At 47.3% G+C, this 19,326-nt stretch overlaps 1 protein-coding gene across 2 annotated transcripts in view; it reads left to right on the top strand.

The window, feature by feature from the left end:
* SPINT1 (serine peptidase inhibitor, Kunitz type 1) overlaps positions 1–19,088 on the top strand; it is a 28,216-nt gene extending 9,128 nt beyond the window's left edge. For both annotated transcript variants that reach the window (XM_050954831.1, XM_050954830.1), the window contains 9 exons: positions 7,437–7,588; positions 9,193–9,328; positions 10,359–10,529; positions 11,211–11,237; positions 11,604–11,729; positions 12,671–12,721; positions 13,854–14,024; positions 15,259–15,315; positions 16,503–19,088. In XM_050954831.1, coding sequence (XP_050810788.1) covers positions 7,437–7,588; positions 9,193–9,328; positions 10,359–10,529; positions 11,211–11,237; positions 11,604–11,729; positions 12,671–12,721; positions 13,854–14,024; positions 15,259–15,315; positions 16,503–16,699 — 1,088 coding nt within the window. In that variant the 3' untranslated portion in view covers positions 16,700–19,088. The remainder of the gene's footprint in view (positions 1–7,436; positions 7,589–9,192; positions 9,329–10,358; positions 10,530–11,210; positions 11,238–11,603; positions 11,730–12,670; positions 12,722–13,853; positions 14,025–15,258; positions 15,316–16,502) is intronic.
* The last annotated feature ends 238 nt before the right edge of the window (positions 19,089–19,326 follow it).

The following is a 19,326-nucleotide window of genomic DNA, read 5'->3' as shown; positions in this document are numbered from 1 at the left end:
CCATGCACCATTATCTATTCCTTCACAGACTTCATGTCTCTGGGGGAATGATAGTTGCTAGAATAAACTAAATTGTTCAGTTGGAAAGACTCGGCTCTTCTGGTATGGAGCCCAGTGTAAAGTTCTGTAGGTAGCTGTGTCTCCTGCCAGCACAGAAGGACCCTGGTGCACTCCCACAATATGAACATAAGAATGGCCATACTGGATCAGGCCAAAGATCCATCTAACCCAGTATCTTGTCTTCCGACAGTGGCCAATGCTAGATGCCCCAAAGGGAATGAACAGAACAGGTAATCATCAAGTGATCCATCCCCTGTCGCCCATTCCCAGCTTTTGACACCATCCCTGCCCTGGCTAATGACTCAAAAATCTTTTTGCCTTATGATTCAAATATATTCATCTCAGCTACCTTTGTTCAGTCTAGCTGAGAGTCCAATATATTTTACATATGACTTGTTAATGGGGAATCATCAACCAGTGGGGGTGTTTCTGGTGATTACCACAAGTACCAGTTCTCAGCCCAATACTATTTAATAATGTACAATCAATTTGGAGGCACCTTGAGGATAATAAGGTGCTAAATAGTAACCAACATGAAATTGTCAAGAACAGATCATGCCAAACCAACCTAATTTCCATCTTTGGCAGGGCTACTGGCCTAGTGGATAGAGGAGAAGCAGTAGAATCATAGAACTGGAAGGGACCTCTAGAGGTCATCTAGTCCAGTCCCCTGCATTCAAGGCAGGACTAAATATTATCTAGACCATCCCTGACAGGGGTTTGTCCAACTTGCTCTTAAAAATCCCCAATGATGGAGATTCCACAATCTCCCTAGGCAATTTATTCCAGTGCTTAACCACTCTGACAGTTAGGAAGTTTTTCCTAGTGTCCAACCTAGACTGCCCTTGCTGCAATTTAAGCCTATGGCTTCTTGTCCTATCCTCAGAGGTTAAGAAGAACAAATTTTCTCCCTACTCCTTGTGACATCCTTTTATGTACTTGAAAACTGTTATCATGTCCCCCCTCAGTTTTCTCTTTTCCAGACTAAACAAACCCAATTTTTTTTCAATCTTCCCTCATAGGTCATGTCTTCTACACCGTTAATTATTTTTGTTGCTCTTCTCTGGACTTTCTTCGGTTTGTCCACATCTTTCCTGAAATGTGGCACCCAGAACTGGACACAATACAGTAGATGTGCTATATCTTGATTTTTTTTTTTTTTTTAAGGAAGGCTTTTGATGCAGTCCCACACGATGTTCTCAAAAGCAAACTAGGGAAATGTAGCATAGATCAGTGCTTCTCAAGCTATCTGATGTGGGGGGCCAGCAATTTTTTTTCCAATGTGCCAGGGACCGGCGCCATATTATTATCCTATTCGACACTCTTATGAGGAAACTCGCCGTGGACCAGCAGCTGTTGGCTCACGGACCGGCACCGGTCCGTGGACCACCACTTTGAGAAGCACTGGTCTAGATGAAATTGCTACAACCTGGGTGAGACACTTCCCAGGGATACCCACCCTTGTGGGGTATCTTGGTACCACCTGCCCTTAGCGTGAGGAAGCCTTGTCTGTGTCTGCTGTGGGTCAGCGCCTCACCTCCACAGGCAATACAAGCATTCTCCCCTAGGCCTCACAGGCCCTGCTGTCACTTGATAGGTTAGCGATTAGCACATTCCATCCCTGGTCCACTGGACCCTCCCAGCATTCACAGATTCACTGCTTCCAAAGACAGTAAACCCCTGCTTATCAGTTCCACCACAGAGTATCGCTCTGCTGAACACACATTACTTGGATGTTTACAGTGAAATCAAGTCTAGCAAACCAAATATTGCTCACCCAAAATGCTTGCAGCACTTTATAGCCAGGCAGGTTATGTCCCTTCTTTCATGAGACAAGCATGCTGTCATCTTGCCTCCATGGTCAAGTTGCCAGGTGTCTTGTTTTTGATCAGAAAGTCTGGTCAAAAAGGGACCTGACAGTAGTACTGACCAGACACCAAAAGTCTGGTTACCTGAGTAACCGTCCACAGTCAGCTTCTGCTCTATCATTGGGAGAGTGGGAAGAGCAGCTGCTGCTGGAGTTGGAGAAGCTCTCAGGAACTGCCTGGCTCCAGCAAAGAGAGGTACCCGTGGCCAGCGCCCAGGAAGAGGGATCCTGGAGTGTGTGATGTTTGAGGAGTGGGGCTGGTGGCTGGGCTCAGTGCCCTGGCCCCTCTCTCAGCCGCCTTTGTGCTTCACCCCTGGAGTGCTGCCCCCATCCTGCCCCAGTAACCCCCTCCCCCAACCTCTAGATCATGGCTATTCCTGCCCCAGTCACACACCCTAGAATATGGCTTTCCCCTTGAACATTCTGCCCTGGTCACCCCTCCACCCTTAGAGCCCTGCTCAGCTGGTGGAGAGAGGGAGGTGGAGAGAGCAGTGAGTGATGGGGGGAGAGGCAGAGCAGGGAGAGGGCCTGAAGGGGGAGAGGCGGGATGGGGTGGGGGAGGTTCCAGTGCTTAGTGTCCACTTTTCACAAATTAGAAAGTTGGCCATCCTACTCCTTGGTGAAGGACCCAGTGTGTCGCTTTGCACTTTATAGACCAGAACAATCCTTTGTCTGTAGTGATAAACTGTTTAGTCATGTAGACTTCCTCTACTTTTGTCTGTGGCTCCGTATGCAAATACATAATGAGGCATCTGATACACAAATGGCCAGGCAAGAAGCTCGGCCTTTGTTGCGTTCTGCCTGAAGGGAATATTTTGGAGATATGTCACCTGCTGCTGATCTTAGGGTTGCCAACTTTCTAATCACACAAAACCCTGAACACGCCTGCCCCGCCCCTTCCCCGAGGTCCCATCCCTGCTTGTTCCATCCCCCTTCCCTCTGTCGCTCGCTCTCCACCACCCTCCATCACTTTCACCAGGCTGGGGTAGGAGTTTGGGAAGGGGTGAGGGCTCTGGCTGGGGGTGCAGGATCTGAGGTGAGGCCACGGATGAGGGGTTTGGGGGCAGGAGGGGTTTCCAAGCTGGGGCTAAGGAGTTTGGAGGGTGGGAGGGGGTGTGGGCTCCAGCTGGGGGTGAGGGCTGTGGGGTTGGGGATGAGGGATTTGGGGTGCAGGAGGGGGCTCAGGGCTGAGATAGGGGGCTTGGGGTGTGGGAGAGGGTTTGGGGTGTGGGGTCCAGGAGGTGCTTACTGCAGCTCCCAGGAAGTGGCTGCCAGGTCCCTGCAGCCCCTAGACACATGGGTGGCCACTAAGGCTCTGTGCGCTGCCCTTACATCTGCAGGCGCTGCCTCTGCAGCTCCCATTGGTTGCGGTTCCCAGACAATGGGAGCTGCTTAGCTGGCACTCGGGGCACAGGCAGCGCATGGCCTAGGGGACACAGTTAGCAGATGGCTGCTTCCAGGAGCTGCATGGAGCTAGGGTAGGCATGGAACCTGCCGTAGCCCTGGGCCCCTGCTGTGCCACTGACTGGACTTTTAATGGTCTGGTCAGTGATGTCAGCCAGAGCCGCTGGGGTCCCTTTTTGCCTGGACATTCTGGTCAAAAACCGGACACTTGGCAACCCTGTACAACTGCAATGGGTCCATTAATGACCCACTCCTGAAACCCAAATACAAATCCATAGAGCACCACCACGGAAATGCACACCTGTCCATATATCTATATAATTAAATCTGTAGAAATGGACTCCCACACCTACATGCAGATACACACGTATATTCTTTTGTACGCATCTAACATGCACTAACAAATATACTTCCACATTATTTAGAATTACAATTGTTGTTTAGTGCCTAGAGGCCTAAACTAAGATCAAGGCTCCAGGGTGGTAGGTGCTGGACATACACATAAAAAGAGAGTCTGCAACAAAGAGTTTATAATGTAGCTAGACAAAGATGGGGAGAAATGTCTGATACGTTGGCTCATCACAATTACTAGTCAACAACATTCACTTTTTAAGAAATAATACATTTCTTTTAGAGTTCCCTTCTCTTTTAAAAACTTGACATAAAATGTGTGTATTCATTTCATAACATCAATCTCTCTGTGTGCAAGCCAGCAAAAGGAATAAAAGTTAGAGTTAGGCTGCAAATTTCATTCACACAGATATACAATACACACCCCTCCCTACACAAAGACAGTCTTACACATACACACATACAATGCATACATGCACACACTTGCCTACACAGAGACACTTTTTCATACGCTTCCTCGGGACCCTAGGCGGGAGGCGGCACAGGAGTCCCAACAGGCCACAGGACCCCAAGAGGGGCAGTCTCATTCCCCTCCCTTCCTCTCCAGCAGCAGCACTTGGAGACAGGGAGATGTTTCTCAAACTCCTGGGTGCCGGCGATGGGGTGACAGACTGCAGTTTGCCACAGGGCACACACCACAGCTTGAGCCTAGGCACAGGAGGAGCGCGAGGGGGAGAAGAGGGCTGGCAGCAGTGGGAGAAGCACACATCACGACGCCTCAACAGCTGCATGCTGGGCACTCGGGAATCGTGCTAGTTCGTTCCCAAGGGGGCACTGGGTTTACAACTGGTTGAAAGACCGGACTCAAAGTGGTTCACTAGCATACTAGGAGGGCATATCTAGTGGGGTCCACCCGAGGTCTATCCCAAGTCTGGTACTAGTCAATAGTTTCATTAATGACTTGGATAATGGAGGGCAGAATATGCTCATAAAATTTGTGGATGACACTAAGCTGGGAGGGTTTGCAAGCACTTTGGAGGAAAGGATTAGAATTCAAAAGGACCCTGCCAGATTGGAGAATTGGTCTGAAATCAGCAAGATGAAATTGAGTAAAGACAAGCACAACGTAGTATACTTAGGAAGGAAAAATCAAATGCACAGCTACAAAATGGAGAGTAACTGAGTAGGTGGTAGTAAGGCTGAAAAGGATTTACAGGTTATAGTGAATCACAAATTGAATATAAGCCAACAAGATGATGCAGTTGTGAAAAAGACTAATATCATTCTGGGGAGTATTAATGAGAATGTCCTCTGTAATACAAGGGAGGTAGTTGTTCTTCTGTACTTGGCATTGATGAGGCCTCAGCTGGAGTACTGTGTCCAGTTTTGGGTGTCACACTTTCAGAAAGATGTGGACAAATTGGAGAGAGTCCAAAGGAGAGCAACAAAAATGATGAAAGGTTTAGAAAACATGTTCTGTGAGGAAAGGTTAAAAAATTGGGCATGTTTAGTCTTGAGAAAAGAAGATTGAGGGGGGACCTGATAAGTCTTCAAATATGTTATGGGCTGTAATAAAGAGGATGGAGATCAGTTCTCTGTGGCCACTGAAGGTAGGACAAAAAGTAATTGGCTTAATCTGCAGCAAGGGAGATTTAAGTTATACATTAGGAAAAACATTCTAACTATAAGGATAGTTATGTAGTGGAATAGGCTTCCAAGAGAGGCTTTGCATAAACTGTTTTTTAAAAGCCCCAAAGATGGGGATTCAGAACATCTGTCAGATGGGGTGCCCAAGGTACACTTGGTCCTGCTTCAGCATAGGGAGATGAAACTAGCTGACCTCTTGAGGTGCCTTCCAGCCCTACATTTTTATGAATGATTTTGATCAAGAATTCTGTGGAATAAAATGTAAAATCATTGCTGATGAAGATTGCAAGTGACACAAAGACTGGAGTGGTAAATTTGATTACAGGGATGTGTCACTTATACAGAGTGCTCTGGATGGCTTTTGTGCCCAGTTTTCTATCAAACATTTTAATACAGCCAAATGCAAGGCCTTACGTCTAGGAACATAGAATGTAAGCCATAATTACAGGATATGAGGTTTGGCAAGCAGTGGCCATGGAAAGAACTTGAGTATCCACTGTAATTCTGTGGCTAAAGGGTTCATGTGATGCTTGGCTGTATCAACAGGATTGTTTAGTTGGGAGGTGATATACAGTAGTAATAGGGTCTCGCAAAGCTACTAGAATACTTTGTCCAGTTTTTGTGTCAATGCTCTAAAGAATTGTGGGAGGGGAAAAATAGGAGGTGGTTCAGAAAAGATCTGCAAAGAATTGTGGTCTGGAAAATGCATCTCACAATGAGAGACTTAAGGAGATTGATTCCATTCAGTTTAGTGAAGAGAGGGCCAAGGGGTGAGCTGATCATGGCTTAGAAGAATTTACTCAGGAAGAAGATGCCTAAAGCCAGAAGGTCATGTAATCTAGTAGGCAAAAGGCACAGCAAGATCTAATGGCTGGAACTTGAATCCAGAAAAACTCAAATTGAAAATAAGGTGTAAGTTTTTAATAGTGAAGATAATTAACCGTTGGAATAGTTTGGAGATTTGGTGGATTCTGATCCTCCCTTTATAGTAACCTTTTATAGCACAATATAAGGCTTTCATAGCTGGATTATAAATTAAGACTGGATGACTTCTTAAAAGATGTGGTTGAATTTGAGTATATGTTATTGGGCTTGATGCAGAAATTATTGGTTGAAGTTTTATGGCCTGCATTCTGTTTTTACTGGCCTGTTCCCATGATGAGGATTTACTTTTGCCTCCTACATTTTCCAAAGTGACCTTTTGATCCAGATTGTTAGTGGTGCAAAGGGAGGGGTGTGGTCCACGGGATGGCATTTGAATGCCATGCAAGATTTTTTTTCAAGGGGGGGGCTATTCTCCAGAGACAGTATGAGTTTTGAATAGAAACATGGAATAAGTGGATTATATTGCCTCCCACTTCCCCCCACCCCTAAGTGTCTCCTTAAGTTGGGTACTGGAGGGAATTAATTGGTAGAAGATTTTGAACTGATTCCTTATCTAACACCAACATTAAATTGTGCGTGTGTGTAGTTTATGTGAAATTTGTGAGTGTTAGGAGTCCACAGCTGTAGGAACAAGGGGTTCCTTTGTCACCAGGGCCGGCTCCAGGCACCAGCGAAGGAAGCAGGTGCCTGGGGTGGCCAATAGAAAGGGGTGGCACTCAGTTCGTTGTTGGGGTGGCACATCCAGGTCTTCGGTGGCAATTCGGCGGAGGGTCCTTCACTCCTTCTCGTCCTCTTCAATGGCGGCTTAATTGGGTTTTTTTTTTTCTTCACCGCTTGGGGCGGTAAAAAAGCTGGAGCCAGCCCTGCTTGTCACTTATACTTCTTCCTACAGGTAAAATCTCTAAGTAGTTGCAATTGGCTCAGAGAGACTGGTTGCAGTATGGATTACTGACCAGTTACATTTAATAATGGAGGAGACGGGTGAAGTAAGCGAAAGAATTCTGCTCTAGACCCTTGAAACTGACCCGGCATTCCTCACGTGCACCACTTTGTTGTCTCAGACTGATTTGCTTACAAACATAGAATGATGAAACATCTTCCTATTTTAGTGACTGGAACCCACATGTATTCAGTCTGAGGGAATCTCGCCCTCTTCCTGGTTGAGACAATACCCCAGTCCTTCTGCTTCTTACCTAAGCCTTTTGTTGCCTTTCTTCTCCAGATGATAAGCCTCCCATAGCCCGTGCTGGGATGGACATGAAGGTGCAGCCTCAGGAGCCAGTGTTACTGAGAGGCACAGAAAGCACAGATGACCATGGGATTGTCAGTTATGATTGGAAACTTCTGGTTGGTGACACCTCTGTGGTGCTGGAGGTAGGGAGCGGAGTGAGTGCTGCTTTTCTCGCCCAGAGGCTCATGCTGTCTACACCAAATATGTTGCAACTGATCAGTATCTTATGGGTCACGTTTTCCTTCCCTCTTCATGTTGTTGCAGACAAGTGTCTGCTCTCTATCTTGCCCCTCTTTAGAGTGAGTTAAGGGCAGAGGAGTTGAGGGAAGCTGTGCCAGAATGACAGTTTCCTATCAATATGCTACCTTTTTCTGTCTCTTCCGCTCTCTCCCATGCATCTTCCATACTTTATACATCCCTGCTGTTGTCACCCGGTGGTGCTGTCATTGCTTAGGGTATGTCTACGCTACCCCCGCCGGATCGGATCAGGGCAGTGATTGATCCAGCGGGGATTGATTTATCGTGTCTAGTCTAGACGTGATAAATCGACCCCCCCCGAGCGTTTTCCCTGTTGACTCCTGTACTCCAGTGCTGCGAGAGACTCAGGCAGAGTCACAGGGGAGCGGCAGCAGTCGACTCACTGTGGTGAAGACACCACAGGAAGTCGATCTAAGTAAGTAAGTTGTGTGACTTAGATTGATTCTCCCCCCCTCCCCCTCCTCCCCCAAGTGTAGAGCAGGGCTTAGTGAGCTAACCTGTCTTCTCTCCATCAGGAAACTCTTGCAGCACAGGAAGTCAAGAATCCAGCAAATGCTCCTAAACCCTCATCCCCTGTGCATTTTTGTGGTCTGTTCTACTGGGGGGGGAGACGAGAGAGAGAGAGAGAGAAAACAATATATAACGTGCTATAACCATCTTTGCTTCTTAGTGCGTGTCTTTGAGCGAGGTAACTGACCCGTGCTCCAGTTCTGCTATGCTCTGATTGCTAGCCTTCTCCTCTGCAAATGACCTAGCTTATATCCCTGTGTCCTGTCTCCAGAGTTCTGCTCCTGTTCTCGTTGGGCTGTTCTCTGATTTCGTCACTATCTTGGATAGGGGCTTCTCCCTGTTCGAATCGTGCAATCCTTATGTGCCTGAAAGGCTACATGAGCTAATTAAAGCCAAGACCTGGGACACATTGATGCCTGCTGTCAGATGGCATGGCTGGTGTACTCAAACATTAGTAAGCAACAACAACACACTTACAACGCCTGTCACTCAGGTGTTCTTTACATAAGGTTTTATCATCATGTTACAGATGGGGAAACTGAGGCACAAAGCTACTAAGTGACTTTCTCAAAACTGCACAACAGATCATTGGCAGAGTGCAGAATAGAACCCATGCCTCCTGACTCCTGTCTGGCTGTAAGATCTTCAGGGCCTGTAGCACTACTGGGCTTATTGGCTAGACCAAAGTATAGTGCCCCAAAGTCCACCAGTATCTAGACTGAGCGTGCTAGAGTGCTGAGGCTGTGGTGTTATCTGCCTCCCTTAGCCCACTTGGGCATAGGCAGCCAGAATCTAGCCCATAGTTGTAAAGAATCCCAGAGTGCTTTACAAGATGACAATTGGGTGGAAGCCTTTTCCACGTGTAGCTCAGCTGCTCTCTTCCTGATGCAACACACCCACGCGCGCATAGCCCCCCTCACCCCCTACGGTTTGATATGCCAGCTTCTGCTATGATTTTGTTTGTTTTGCTCTTTTGAAGAAAGGGGAAGATCAAGCCGAGATCTCCAACTTGCAGGAGGGGCAGTATGTCTTCCAGCTCACTGTCACAGACAGTGCTGGCCAGCAGGACTCCACCAACATCACGATCATGGTCCTGACAGCTGAGCAGACTGAAGGTGAGTCTATCCAGATAGACCTTTTCACTAGAATCTCCAGGGGTCCCAGCTAAGATACTTTGTTGCTCTAATAGGTTATCAGCAAGCTATGTTACCAGTGCTCTTGTGGGAGATGAGGCATGGGAATACTGTATGCTGGGGGACTGGAGGCAGGATAACTTTATGAAGTTTCTCCAGATGAAAATTCAACCTACCATGCCTAAACTTTATTAGTATAAGGTCTCCCCATCCACTAATGCCTGTCTCAGTTTCTCCAATCCCCATGCAAAACTAAGACATGGTAATGAACTGGCTGTGTGTGTGAGACTCTACCCTTAATCGGATGGGACCAAAACTGCTCAGATCTATATCATAGACCTTATACTGCTAACAACGATTGTCCTTTAGCTGAGGTAAGAGCTTGTGCTTTTGCAGAAGGATTACCTGGGGAAGGGGGGGTGTTTAATTCCTTGCTTACACTGTGAAGTGCCAAATAACCCTGGTGTGCAGCATAGTGACAGCTGTCAGTGTGAAGTCGTAAATGGCCACAGATTTGATTATCAAATTTGCTACAAAGTCTTGTGCCTGGCAATCAAGATGTTCAGAGTTATGCATCAGTGAGGCAGCGTGGGTTCCTGGTGGCCATTTGGCACCAGTGCCTTAAGCAGAGGTTTCCTCCTTCCATCCCAGTACTACAGTAAATAGACTTCCCTAGAATGCAGACAAGAAAGTATTTTTAGGTGGAACATCCTTGGACTGAGCTCAAGATATGTGTTGCCTTTGGGAGAACTCCCCCTTTGCCCCCCCACAAGCCACCAGTGCTTGCTCCTGCCCTCCCTTTGTGGCTACAAAGATGGGAGAATTGGTGCCAGATTAGCTAGTGCTTGATTCTGCCCTTGGCAGCAAGCTGCAGTCATTGCTGCTGATCCAGCTCAGCTCCTGATATTTCAGCAAGGCCAAGCATCCATACTCCAGCTGTGGAGTTGAAGTAAAACGAGCTCTGGCCTTGTATGCAGACTTTTTGCATTGGGGTTCCTTTCTTACATTCTAGAGTTCTGCTTGGCTCCTAGTAAGGTGGGTCGGTGCCGTGGGTCCTTTCCCCGCTGGTTCTACAATCCAGCATCTCAGCAATGTGAGAAATTCACCTTTGGGGGCTGCAAGGCCAACAAGAATAACTACGTACGGGAGGAAGAGTGTAAACTTGCCTGCAAGAATGTTCAAGGTGAGTCCATCTATACAGGAAACCCCTATGTCAGTGTGGTTCCATTGATTGGCATATACTTGGTATTTAGTTTGAAGTTTCTGTCTAGTCAACATTCCTCAGTGTGGTGTGAAAGAAGTTCATTCAGGGACTGGTGTTTACTACACTTCTGTAGCCACAGACTTGCTTTCAAAATCCTCTTCCTGCTACCTATAAATGTAGCCACAGAACAAGGTGTCTTGCTCTGGAGGTGCCAGAAGTTCTTCTCTTTCCCATGAAGTTCAGCTTTCTCCTTACACCCATTAGCAGTAGCACAGCTGAGCCTTTGTTAAGAGCCAGTCAGCAAAGCCTGTGATGTGATGAATTTATGGGGCCTCTGCCAGGCCACTGTGCTACATATTGAGCTTAAGGTGGGGACAGAGGAATGGAGGCAGGAAAGACAATTTGGAATAGCTTGACTGGTTTAGGAGGAGTAAGGTGGGAGGGACTTCAGAGCAGTCAGTATCTTTCCCACCTCCCCTCCCCACACAGTGTATAGCCCTCCTGAAAAATGCAATATGGGATTCTGGTAAACAATCAAAATGTTTGTCCTGGGTAGCCGTTGTGCTAGGGTAGCCTTGGTTATTGGGGGAGGCATAGTGACAGTATAGAACAGACTCTGATTCACCAAAATAATCTAGCTTTTTTATGTCTTTTCTCAAGGTTCTTTTGGAACGCGGGCCAAGCCAGGTAGGCGTCTCATACCTCTCTGTCTAATGTGCAATATGTTCCAGTAAGTGTGAATGAGAGAGGTGGGCGTCGAGGCTAAAATCTAATCTCTGTAGCTTTATAGCTAGCACTCTGCACTTCAGAGTCATGTTCACTCCCTGGGGAAAGGAGGCACTTTGCTTCATTCCACACTGACTGCCTTGGACCAAGTTTGCAGTGGCACTGATGGACTCTGAAGAGAGTACTGTCCAGGCTTCCCGTGCCCCAGGAAGCTCACAGGGAGGCACAAGCCCTTCACGACATATCGGGGTGCCAGGAGGAGAGGGGTTTTCTGGTGAACATCCTTCCCTCCGCCCCAAAAGCCCATAATCTTTCTTTCTATTCCAGTGTGCAGTGGGAACTGTGAGTCCTTCCACTTCAAATGCAGAGATGGCTGCTGCATTGATGGTTTCCTGGAATGCGATGAAACTTCAGATTGTGCAGATGGATCAGATGAGGCGTATTGTGAGCTGTGTAAGTACTTAGAGTCTGGGTCCTAAACTTTCCAACTTTAGTGCCTGAAGATGGATACGTCTCACTGTAGCATAGTACTCTGGTCTCCTAACCTAGTTGTATCCTTCGCACGTAAGCATCTTCACAGCACTGCTCTGTCACTAGCATTTGAGAGGCCCAACACTGCTGATCACATTGTTCTTGACTCTCCCTTACTTCCTGGATTCTTCCTCCGCTCTCTCTCCTCTGGAGTCTACCCTTCTGCCTGTGACCTACAGGGTTCTGTTCTTTTCTCTCTATATATCTTATCCCTGAGTGACCTTACCTGGTCCCATTGTTTCATATACCACCCTCAAATACTTTTTGCCACCTCGACTTCTCCCAGTCTCTTAAACATTACAAGAATATTCTGCTAACAGCTTGCACCTGACATGGCAAAACGCTGAACTCCTTAACCACCTCCTCGCTTCTGTGTCATGACAGATAATTCCTGGGCTCCTTTGTTTTCCGATCCTACAGTCTGCATATATTCTGTGATTCCCCTCCCTCTTGAGCATCACAAACCAGTATTAATTTTAGAAGTCTGGAGTGACAGGACTTCCGCCCCCCCACTCCCTTGGGAGGCTATTCCACAGTCAAATACATCTTGCTGTCAGAGAGTATTTCCTGATAAGGAGCCTAAACTTTCCCTTCCTTAACTTCATCCCATTATTATTAGTCACACTTCCATATGTAATTTCTTTTCCACCTTGATTTTTTTTTAACTACTTTTAAATATTTGTGGACCTTGATTTATAGCTTCTTTCCCTGCCTTATGTATGATGCTAGCAGAAGGGAGAAGAAAGTAGTTAGGGAGTGTCCCTCAAAGACCCTCTCTCCACAGACCTTGGGATGGGTGGAGGAGTTTCATACCTGAGCTGGGGACTGTACGTTTCTATCCTATGAGCTGTTTCTTTTTGCAGATGCAGCAGAGTTCAATAAACTACGGAAAATCAATGTTACAACTGAGCAAGGTATGTATGTTACAAATCCTGAAAGGCTACTTTAGCCTTCTTCCATGTATTTTCCCAGTGCATAGTGGGAAATTGCCTATCCCAGAAAAGGACTTTTGCCTAGCATAAGCCGGTCAGTGCCTGACTGCTCCCATTGACACTGGGTCTAAAAGCATTTCCTGAATCGATTTTCAACACTGTTTATTTGCCTGAATAGTATACAGGAGGCATAACCAGAGTAAAACCTCTTCAACATGGAAAGTAGTGCCATGCTCCTCCAGAGAGCTCCTCCCACCCCCTGCACCCCCAGGCAGTAAATTGCATGGCACTCACTGCATCCATCTGTCTAAACATGAGAGGATGAATTGCTCAGTCAACTTTGCAAGGATTTGAGTGTGTGGTTCTAATGCCATACCTGATGCCTAGACCTCACTCCGATGCCATCTGGGGAGACTTATGGACAAGTGGCAGTTCTGCTCAGCAGTGTCCTGTTTATTAAGTGAACTTTGAATCATTGGCAGCCAGGCACTGGTGTAATGTTAGATGGATGAGAACCTCGGGATTGACTTTGTACTCTACCCCACCCTCTCTCTGTTCAAATATCCATTCTAACTGATCAACGGCAGCTGTTGGGCTCATTAGCTCTCACTCATTGCAGCGATTGCTGGAGTGCTCTCCCTGCTCTGTGGAGAGGGGAGACTTTCTTTTCTTTTAAGCCTCCATGCTTAGGCCTTGTCTACACAGGGAAGTGATCTCAGAATAAGGTAGGGTGTGAATTTAACATGCTAGAGCTATTTAGTGGAGTAGCTATTGCAGTCAATTCCTATTGTAGACAAGCCCTTGCTGGGGGGACTGATCCCTCTCCTGATGGGAACAGCATTATCCTCTTCCAGCCTCTGCTAAAATGCCCTAATTGGCTACATCCTCCCCCCCATGCACTTTTGGGGCTGTGAGGGTGATTGTTGCCAGTGCGTCGCAATTAGTTGGCAGTTATGTCAATCAGTTGTTGATAGTCTTTGCTAACTCTAGGAAATAGGTGCCACAAAGTGGCTTGGAGACTGAAGAGTGGCACATGGTGCACCAGAGGAGTTACAAAGCGTGGATGCTGTGTAAATGTGCTGGTTGAGCCCGAATACCTCTTTTGCTTTGCCAGGTCACTGTGTAGATTTACCAGACACTGGGATGTGCCAAGAGAGCATCCCCCGCTGGTACTACAACCCATTCACCGAGAAATGTGACCGCTTCACCTATGGGGGCTGTGAAGGCAACCGAAATAACTTTGAGGAGGAAGAAGAGTGTCTGACATCATGTGCAGGCATCACAAGTAAGCAGCAGGGCTGTGGGGTGAGGGGGGACGGGATCTCTATCACAGTGAAACCCTCCAAGCTAAATTCCTTGGCTCCAAATAGGCCGGAGCTCTGTAGAACATGAGATGGAGCATTGCTCTTTAACCCTAGCCTCTCTCCACAAAGCTCCTCATTCTGTCTGATTGCTCATGCAGAGCACCCAGAAATTAACACTCTGAAGTACAATTTCTCCCAGGCCAGCCTACTTTTCTTGGGAGTTTCTTGAGCTCTATTACTGCTGTGAACTGGAAGAGCATTTTGGATATTGATGTGCAAGGCATTGGCTCTTGGCTGTCCAGCCAGAGAGAATTCCAATAGTTCTTGACACTGGAGTGAAATGGCCCAATTTAGGGGCCCACGGGTATCTGTTTTGCCCTTTTCAGGGTCATCACATTGATACAACAATGGAGGAGGCAAAACTGGATATTTGGTGGTGAGGAGACACATGCCCCCAAACCTGTAGGTCCTCTCTGTAGAGACTGTTGACTCAAATTGCTAAAACACGCATCTAGAAACTAGTTTTACATCATCTAGTGCAGATTGTGTCTTGTCTGAGTGGGAGGTGAGGGAGTCCCAAAGAAGGGATTCCACTAAGCTGTGTTGGTAAGGAAGCAGAGAGACTCCTGCTCTGGTGCTTTCTCTGAAGTGTTGGGTGGATCAATACCATCCTTCACCAGCCTGCCCCAAGAGCCAGGGGCAGCTGCAAGCACATGCCTGGGGTGGCAAGCCGCGGGGGGTGGCCTACCAGTCGCCGTGAGGGAGGCAGTCCGGCTGCCTTTGGCAGCGTGCCTGCAGGAGGTCCACTGGTCCTGCGGTTTCAGCGGCAATTCGGCGGCGGTTATGCCGAAGGTGTGGGACTGGTGGACCTCTCGCAGGCATGCCGCCGAAAGCAGCCTGACTACTGTGCTTGGGGCGGCAAAATACATAGAGATGCCCCTGCCAAGAGCACATTTTCCCTCATTGGGGCTGTCAGAAGGGAGACTCTCCCCTCTCCAGATTCGTGTATCTGTAGAGAAAGAGAGAAGCCAGAATTAAAGAAATGGACAATAATGCCCTGGCTGGGTTGAGAGGATGCTGGAAGGGAATACTCTGATGGTTAATTCCAGGTATGCAGTTTGACTCCAGCGTGAAACTGTCCTGGGAGGCTGACACCTCACTCCATTGTTCCCAGCTCTCTCATGAGACTGTGTTTTTGTTTTGTTCCCTGTGCAGAGGCAGATGTGATTGGCCAGAGATGGGGAACATATGAGACCCAGCATGCTGGCTTGAGTAAGTAAGAATTTTACTCAAGTGACATGTTTGTCATGACCTCTCCTTCCCTGTCTTGTGGAATGTATTGCACTTCATTACCAGGGTGTGGGGAGGAACATCACATCTAACTACAGGAAGTAATGTGGTCTTCATGGGACAAGGGAAATGGATCTGTGGGATTCCTTCCCATCTCTCATTACGGTGTGACTCAGTTGACCTCTGTAGTTACTCCTAATTCACCCTAGTATAAGTAAGAAGAGAATTGAATCCTATAATCTGTAGGCATTAAAGAACAGTGGGGAAGACACTCTCCCCTCATAGCCAGGCTGGCATGTCCCCCACTGACCTGGATAGCTGAGGATAGGCTAGACACAGGTGGGTATTTGAATAATGTTGGTTGACATGGAAGCAGGGTTGTATGTGTTTAACAACACTAAAGCTGCAAGCTACAATTGCAATGGGCCTGAAGTTAATGATCTTAAACATACAACACTCACATTTTAACGTGAGTTGCCATTCATCCCTGTGCTGAGAGAGTTTCTCTCAGAGCAGACTGCTCCTAAGATGGTGATTCTTCATTCCCAATGTCCCAGAGACTGAACCTTTCTCTGGGCTTTGCCATGGTCCTCAAATGTGCCAAACTTAAATGACTTCAGTGCTGGTGACAGGTGCCCGATTAACATCACTGGAGATTGATGCACAGAATGGCTATAGCTTGGGCAGTAGTACTGCCATCTTGACACTCCCCTGCTAATCTACCTTATCTGGAGGAATTACCCCTAAGTAGTTCCTCCTCTGGGCTCAGCCATCTCTTGGCCACCCTGCAGAGACTCCACTTGGGGTTGGGGATATGGTTGTGTGTTTAATACGGATGTCCAACCTCCAAGTAGCTGAACAGCCTTCAGATGGTAATAACTTTTTGAGAACTGACTCGAGTGGAACTTGAACCATGACCTGGAAGTGAAAGGGTCTGTATATCCTTACCAGCTCCTTGAGCCATCCAGTCATGCTCCTTCTTCATCTCCACCAACTGCTGAGCTAAACATCCCGCTGTCCAGTCACTAGTCCTTATTGAACGCCCAGACAATGTCTTTTGCCAGCACCAGGTGGTGACCCAGCTCTGTACCTCTTGCTTTTTCCTGCCTGTTAATGCTGCAACAGAAATAGCAGAGCAGCCCTTGTAACTGTGTGTGTCCCCCTTACAGGTGCTTTCGAGGTGGCTATTGCAGTGCTCCTTTGTATCTGCATAATGGTAGTCCTGGTCATCATTGGCTACTTCTTCCTGAAGAATAGAAAGAAGAACAGCCGGCGACGCCAACCTACCACTGCTACCAACTCAACCCTCTCCACCACGGAGGATACTGAGCACCTGGTTTACAACAGTACAACCAAACCCATCTGACCCCAAGCACTTCCCTCAGATCGGGCACAGTTCCATGTACTGTTTGTATTAGAAACAAAGGCCTATGCCTGAAGGACTCTTTGCCTCCTTTTCTGTTAGAAGATATTTGTATCATGGCAGTAGACACTAGCCATGTCCCAAGTGCTTGTGGTTGCTTTTGAAGCTGAAGGTATGGGAAAGGATTTTAGTTCATCTCTTGACTTTTCCCCTTCCCCATCTCGAGCAATCCAGTCACAGCTCTGAATGGTTCTGTGCCTTCCATTCTAAGCGAGAGCAGCAGAAGGATTTGTTGTATCTACTGAAGGGGCCGTGGTTTGACTTTTATGTGGCATTAATTTTTCTGCAGGGCCACCAGAGCCAGCTTTTTTGTTTGTTTGTTTTTGTTTTGTTTCTGTGACATGTAAATCTGCCCATTCTGGGTCTATCCAACCACCTCCTCATATCCACCCCGTCCTCAAACCATCTTTCCTAGGTGGTCCTGTCCCAATGCCAAATTCGAGGGTCTCAGTGAGAATTTTTCTGGGCTTCCATGCTTCACGTGACTGGCCCAGTCAGTGCTGTGAACTATGTGCCAGTCTTTCAAATTCTCTCTCTTCCCATGACAGGAAAGACAAGATTGTCTACATTTTGATTGCTGTTTGAGTTTTGAACAGATATTACAGAAATGTGCAACTAATATCTCCCCAAACGATCTGCAGTACGAGTTTTACATGCACCCTTCTTCGTCTTCCTCTTCTCAAGGCTTGCCACGTGTCTGTTTTTCAGGATGACAGTCTCTAGTCTCTGAACATTCTTTGCAAATGTGCATATTCTTACTCAAAGTGAATGGAAGGCTGTGTCCCTAGTTTTCTAGCTAGTCTTAGGGGGAGATGGAAAGAGTTGCCTTTCCACCCTGGCAGATTCAGTCAGTACCCTTGCTTCACCTGTGCTGAATTAGTGCCACCTGTTGGTTGCTCTTGGTAAGTTCCGCCACAGGGAAGGGGTCAGTCAGCACAGCATGGGAACAAGGTAGTAAGTATCCTGGCAAAAGGACCCTGATTGGCTTTTTGGAGGAAGAGGGCTCATATGGAGACATGAGCAGCTTCCTACCTATGCTCCAAAGATGGATAGAGGTGCAGTTGAGGGAGGGAGGGTGAGCAAGCATGCTGGTCCATTCTCTCATGTCTCAAACCACAGAGTGTACTAGCCTCAGATCTGGTGAAACTGCTCATGGGCCTCTGGATTTGCCCAGGTGATGGCCTGGCTCTGTTGTTGGGGACAGCTGTCTGGAGCAGCCCAATGTGGTTAGCTTGTAACTTTTTTTTTTTTTTTGTAAATTTTCCTGTATTTAATATTTTGAAGCTGACAATCACACGCAGTGCCAGAGTGCCCCTCTGCTGATCAACATACCTGAGAGAGCCCTGATTTGGACTGTGCAGAGGAAAGCGAACCGCCCTGGTTTTCTTACTCATGCCACTTTTTTCTCCCATCCCTGTTTTGACTGGAACAAGATGAGCCCAGCTGCTATCATTGAAGTCTAGCACCAGCTACATGAGGCTCTGAGAACTTACCCAGACACTAGTTCCTGTACTCACTCACATTCTCGTTGAGTAGCTGAGTATGAAGTCCCAACCCCAGGCAGAGACTAATCCCTTTACTGTGCACTCCTGCTTCTCTCAGTGACTGTGATGGGGCCTGTCACCCCAGCCATGCACCTAATAGTCCAGCTACTGTTGCTTTTAGAACAGAACCCAACTATCTCTAGTTGGGTGAGGCATGGTCATCTGTGAAATGCTTCTGAAGCATTGCTGATTAATACTGGGGTTGGAGCCTGTATTCCCCATGTCTGCTGCTTTGGAAATATCCACTATGAAATGATAACCTGGATCATTTTCTTTTATGAATTTTAAAAATTTTAAATGTACAGATTTTTTTTTTATTTTTATTTTTTTAATGTTTGGACACAAGCATGTGGGACCCGTCCCTAGAGGGTTGTGGCTGTGCTGGGCTGGCATGGTTGGATGTCCTGGGGAAGGTTATGAAGTGGTTATAATCTCTTCTCGAATGGAGTGATGCTTGAACCCCTCGGATGTCAGTCCAGCAGGGCTGTCTCTCTCTTGGAAGGATGATGAGTGAGGGGAGATGACTGCCCCCAAGCTGCTGGTGCTCTGATTGCAGGCTTGATACCCACAATTGCCCCCTGAAGGGATGGCAAAGGGATGCAGACACCTGCCTGAGCACCTGCCCATTGCCAGGCTCTCTTATGTTTTTCTGGTCTGTCTTGCATCATCTCCTCCACACCCAGCCTTCTGTGCTTTTCTACAACCCCCCATGCCTGTGGAAGAATCCTTAACTCTTGATTTTGCTCCCTCTGTAAATGCAGATTTTAATAAAATGTTGTTCGTCTTTATCTGGCTTGAGAGAAGCGTCTGAGGAATGTTGTCCTCCACGTCAGTGAGGCGTCTCTCCCCAGCACCAGCATTCCCACTCAAGTTGTAGTGGGTTGGGGCTGAAGTGGCTCTGGGGTATCTGTCTCAGGGGAGGGGAATGAGCCCACACGGTTGGGGTGCGGGGAGTTGTTAAGCACAAAATACTATAGTGATGAATGCAGCAGAAATGCTTGATTACAGAGATAATGACTAGGTCTG

Source organism: Gopherus flavomarginatus, chromosome 5 (genome assembly GCF_025201925.1).
Source record: "Gopherus flavomarginatus isolate rGopFla2 chromosome 5, rGopFla2.mat.asm, whole genome shotgun sequence".
Classification (NCBI taxonomy): Eukaryota; Metazoa; Chordata; order Testudines; family Testudinidae; genus Gopherus; species Gopherus flavomarginatus.
This window is presented reverse-complemented; position numbering and strand designations above follow the sequence as displayed.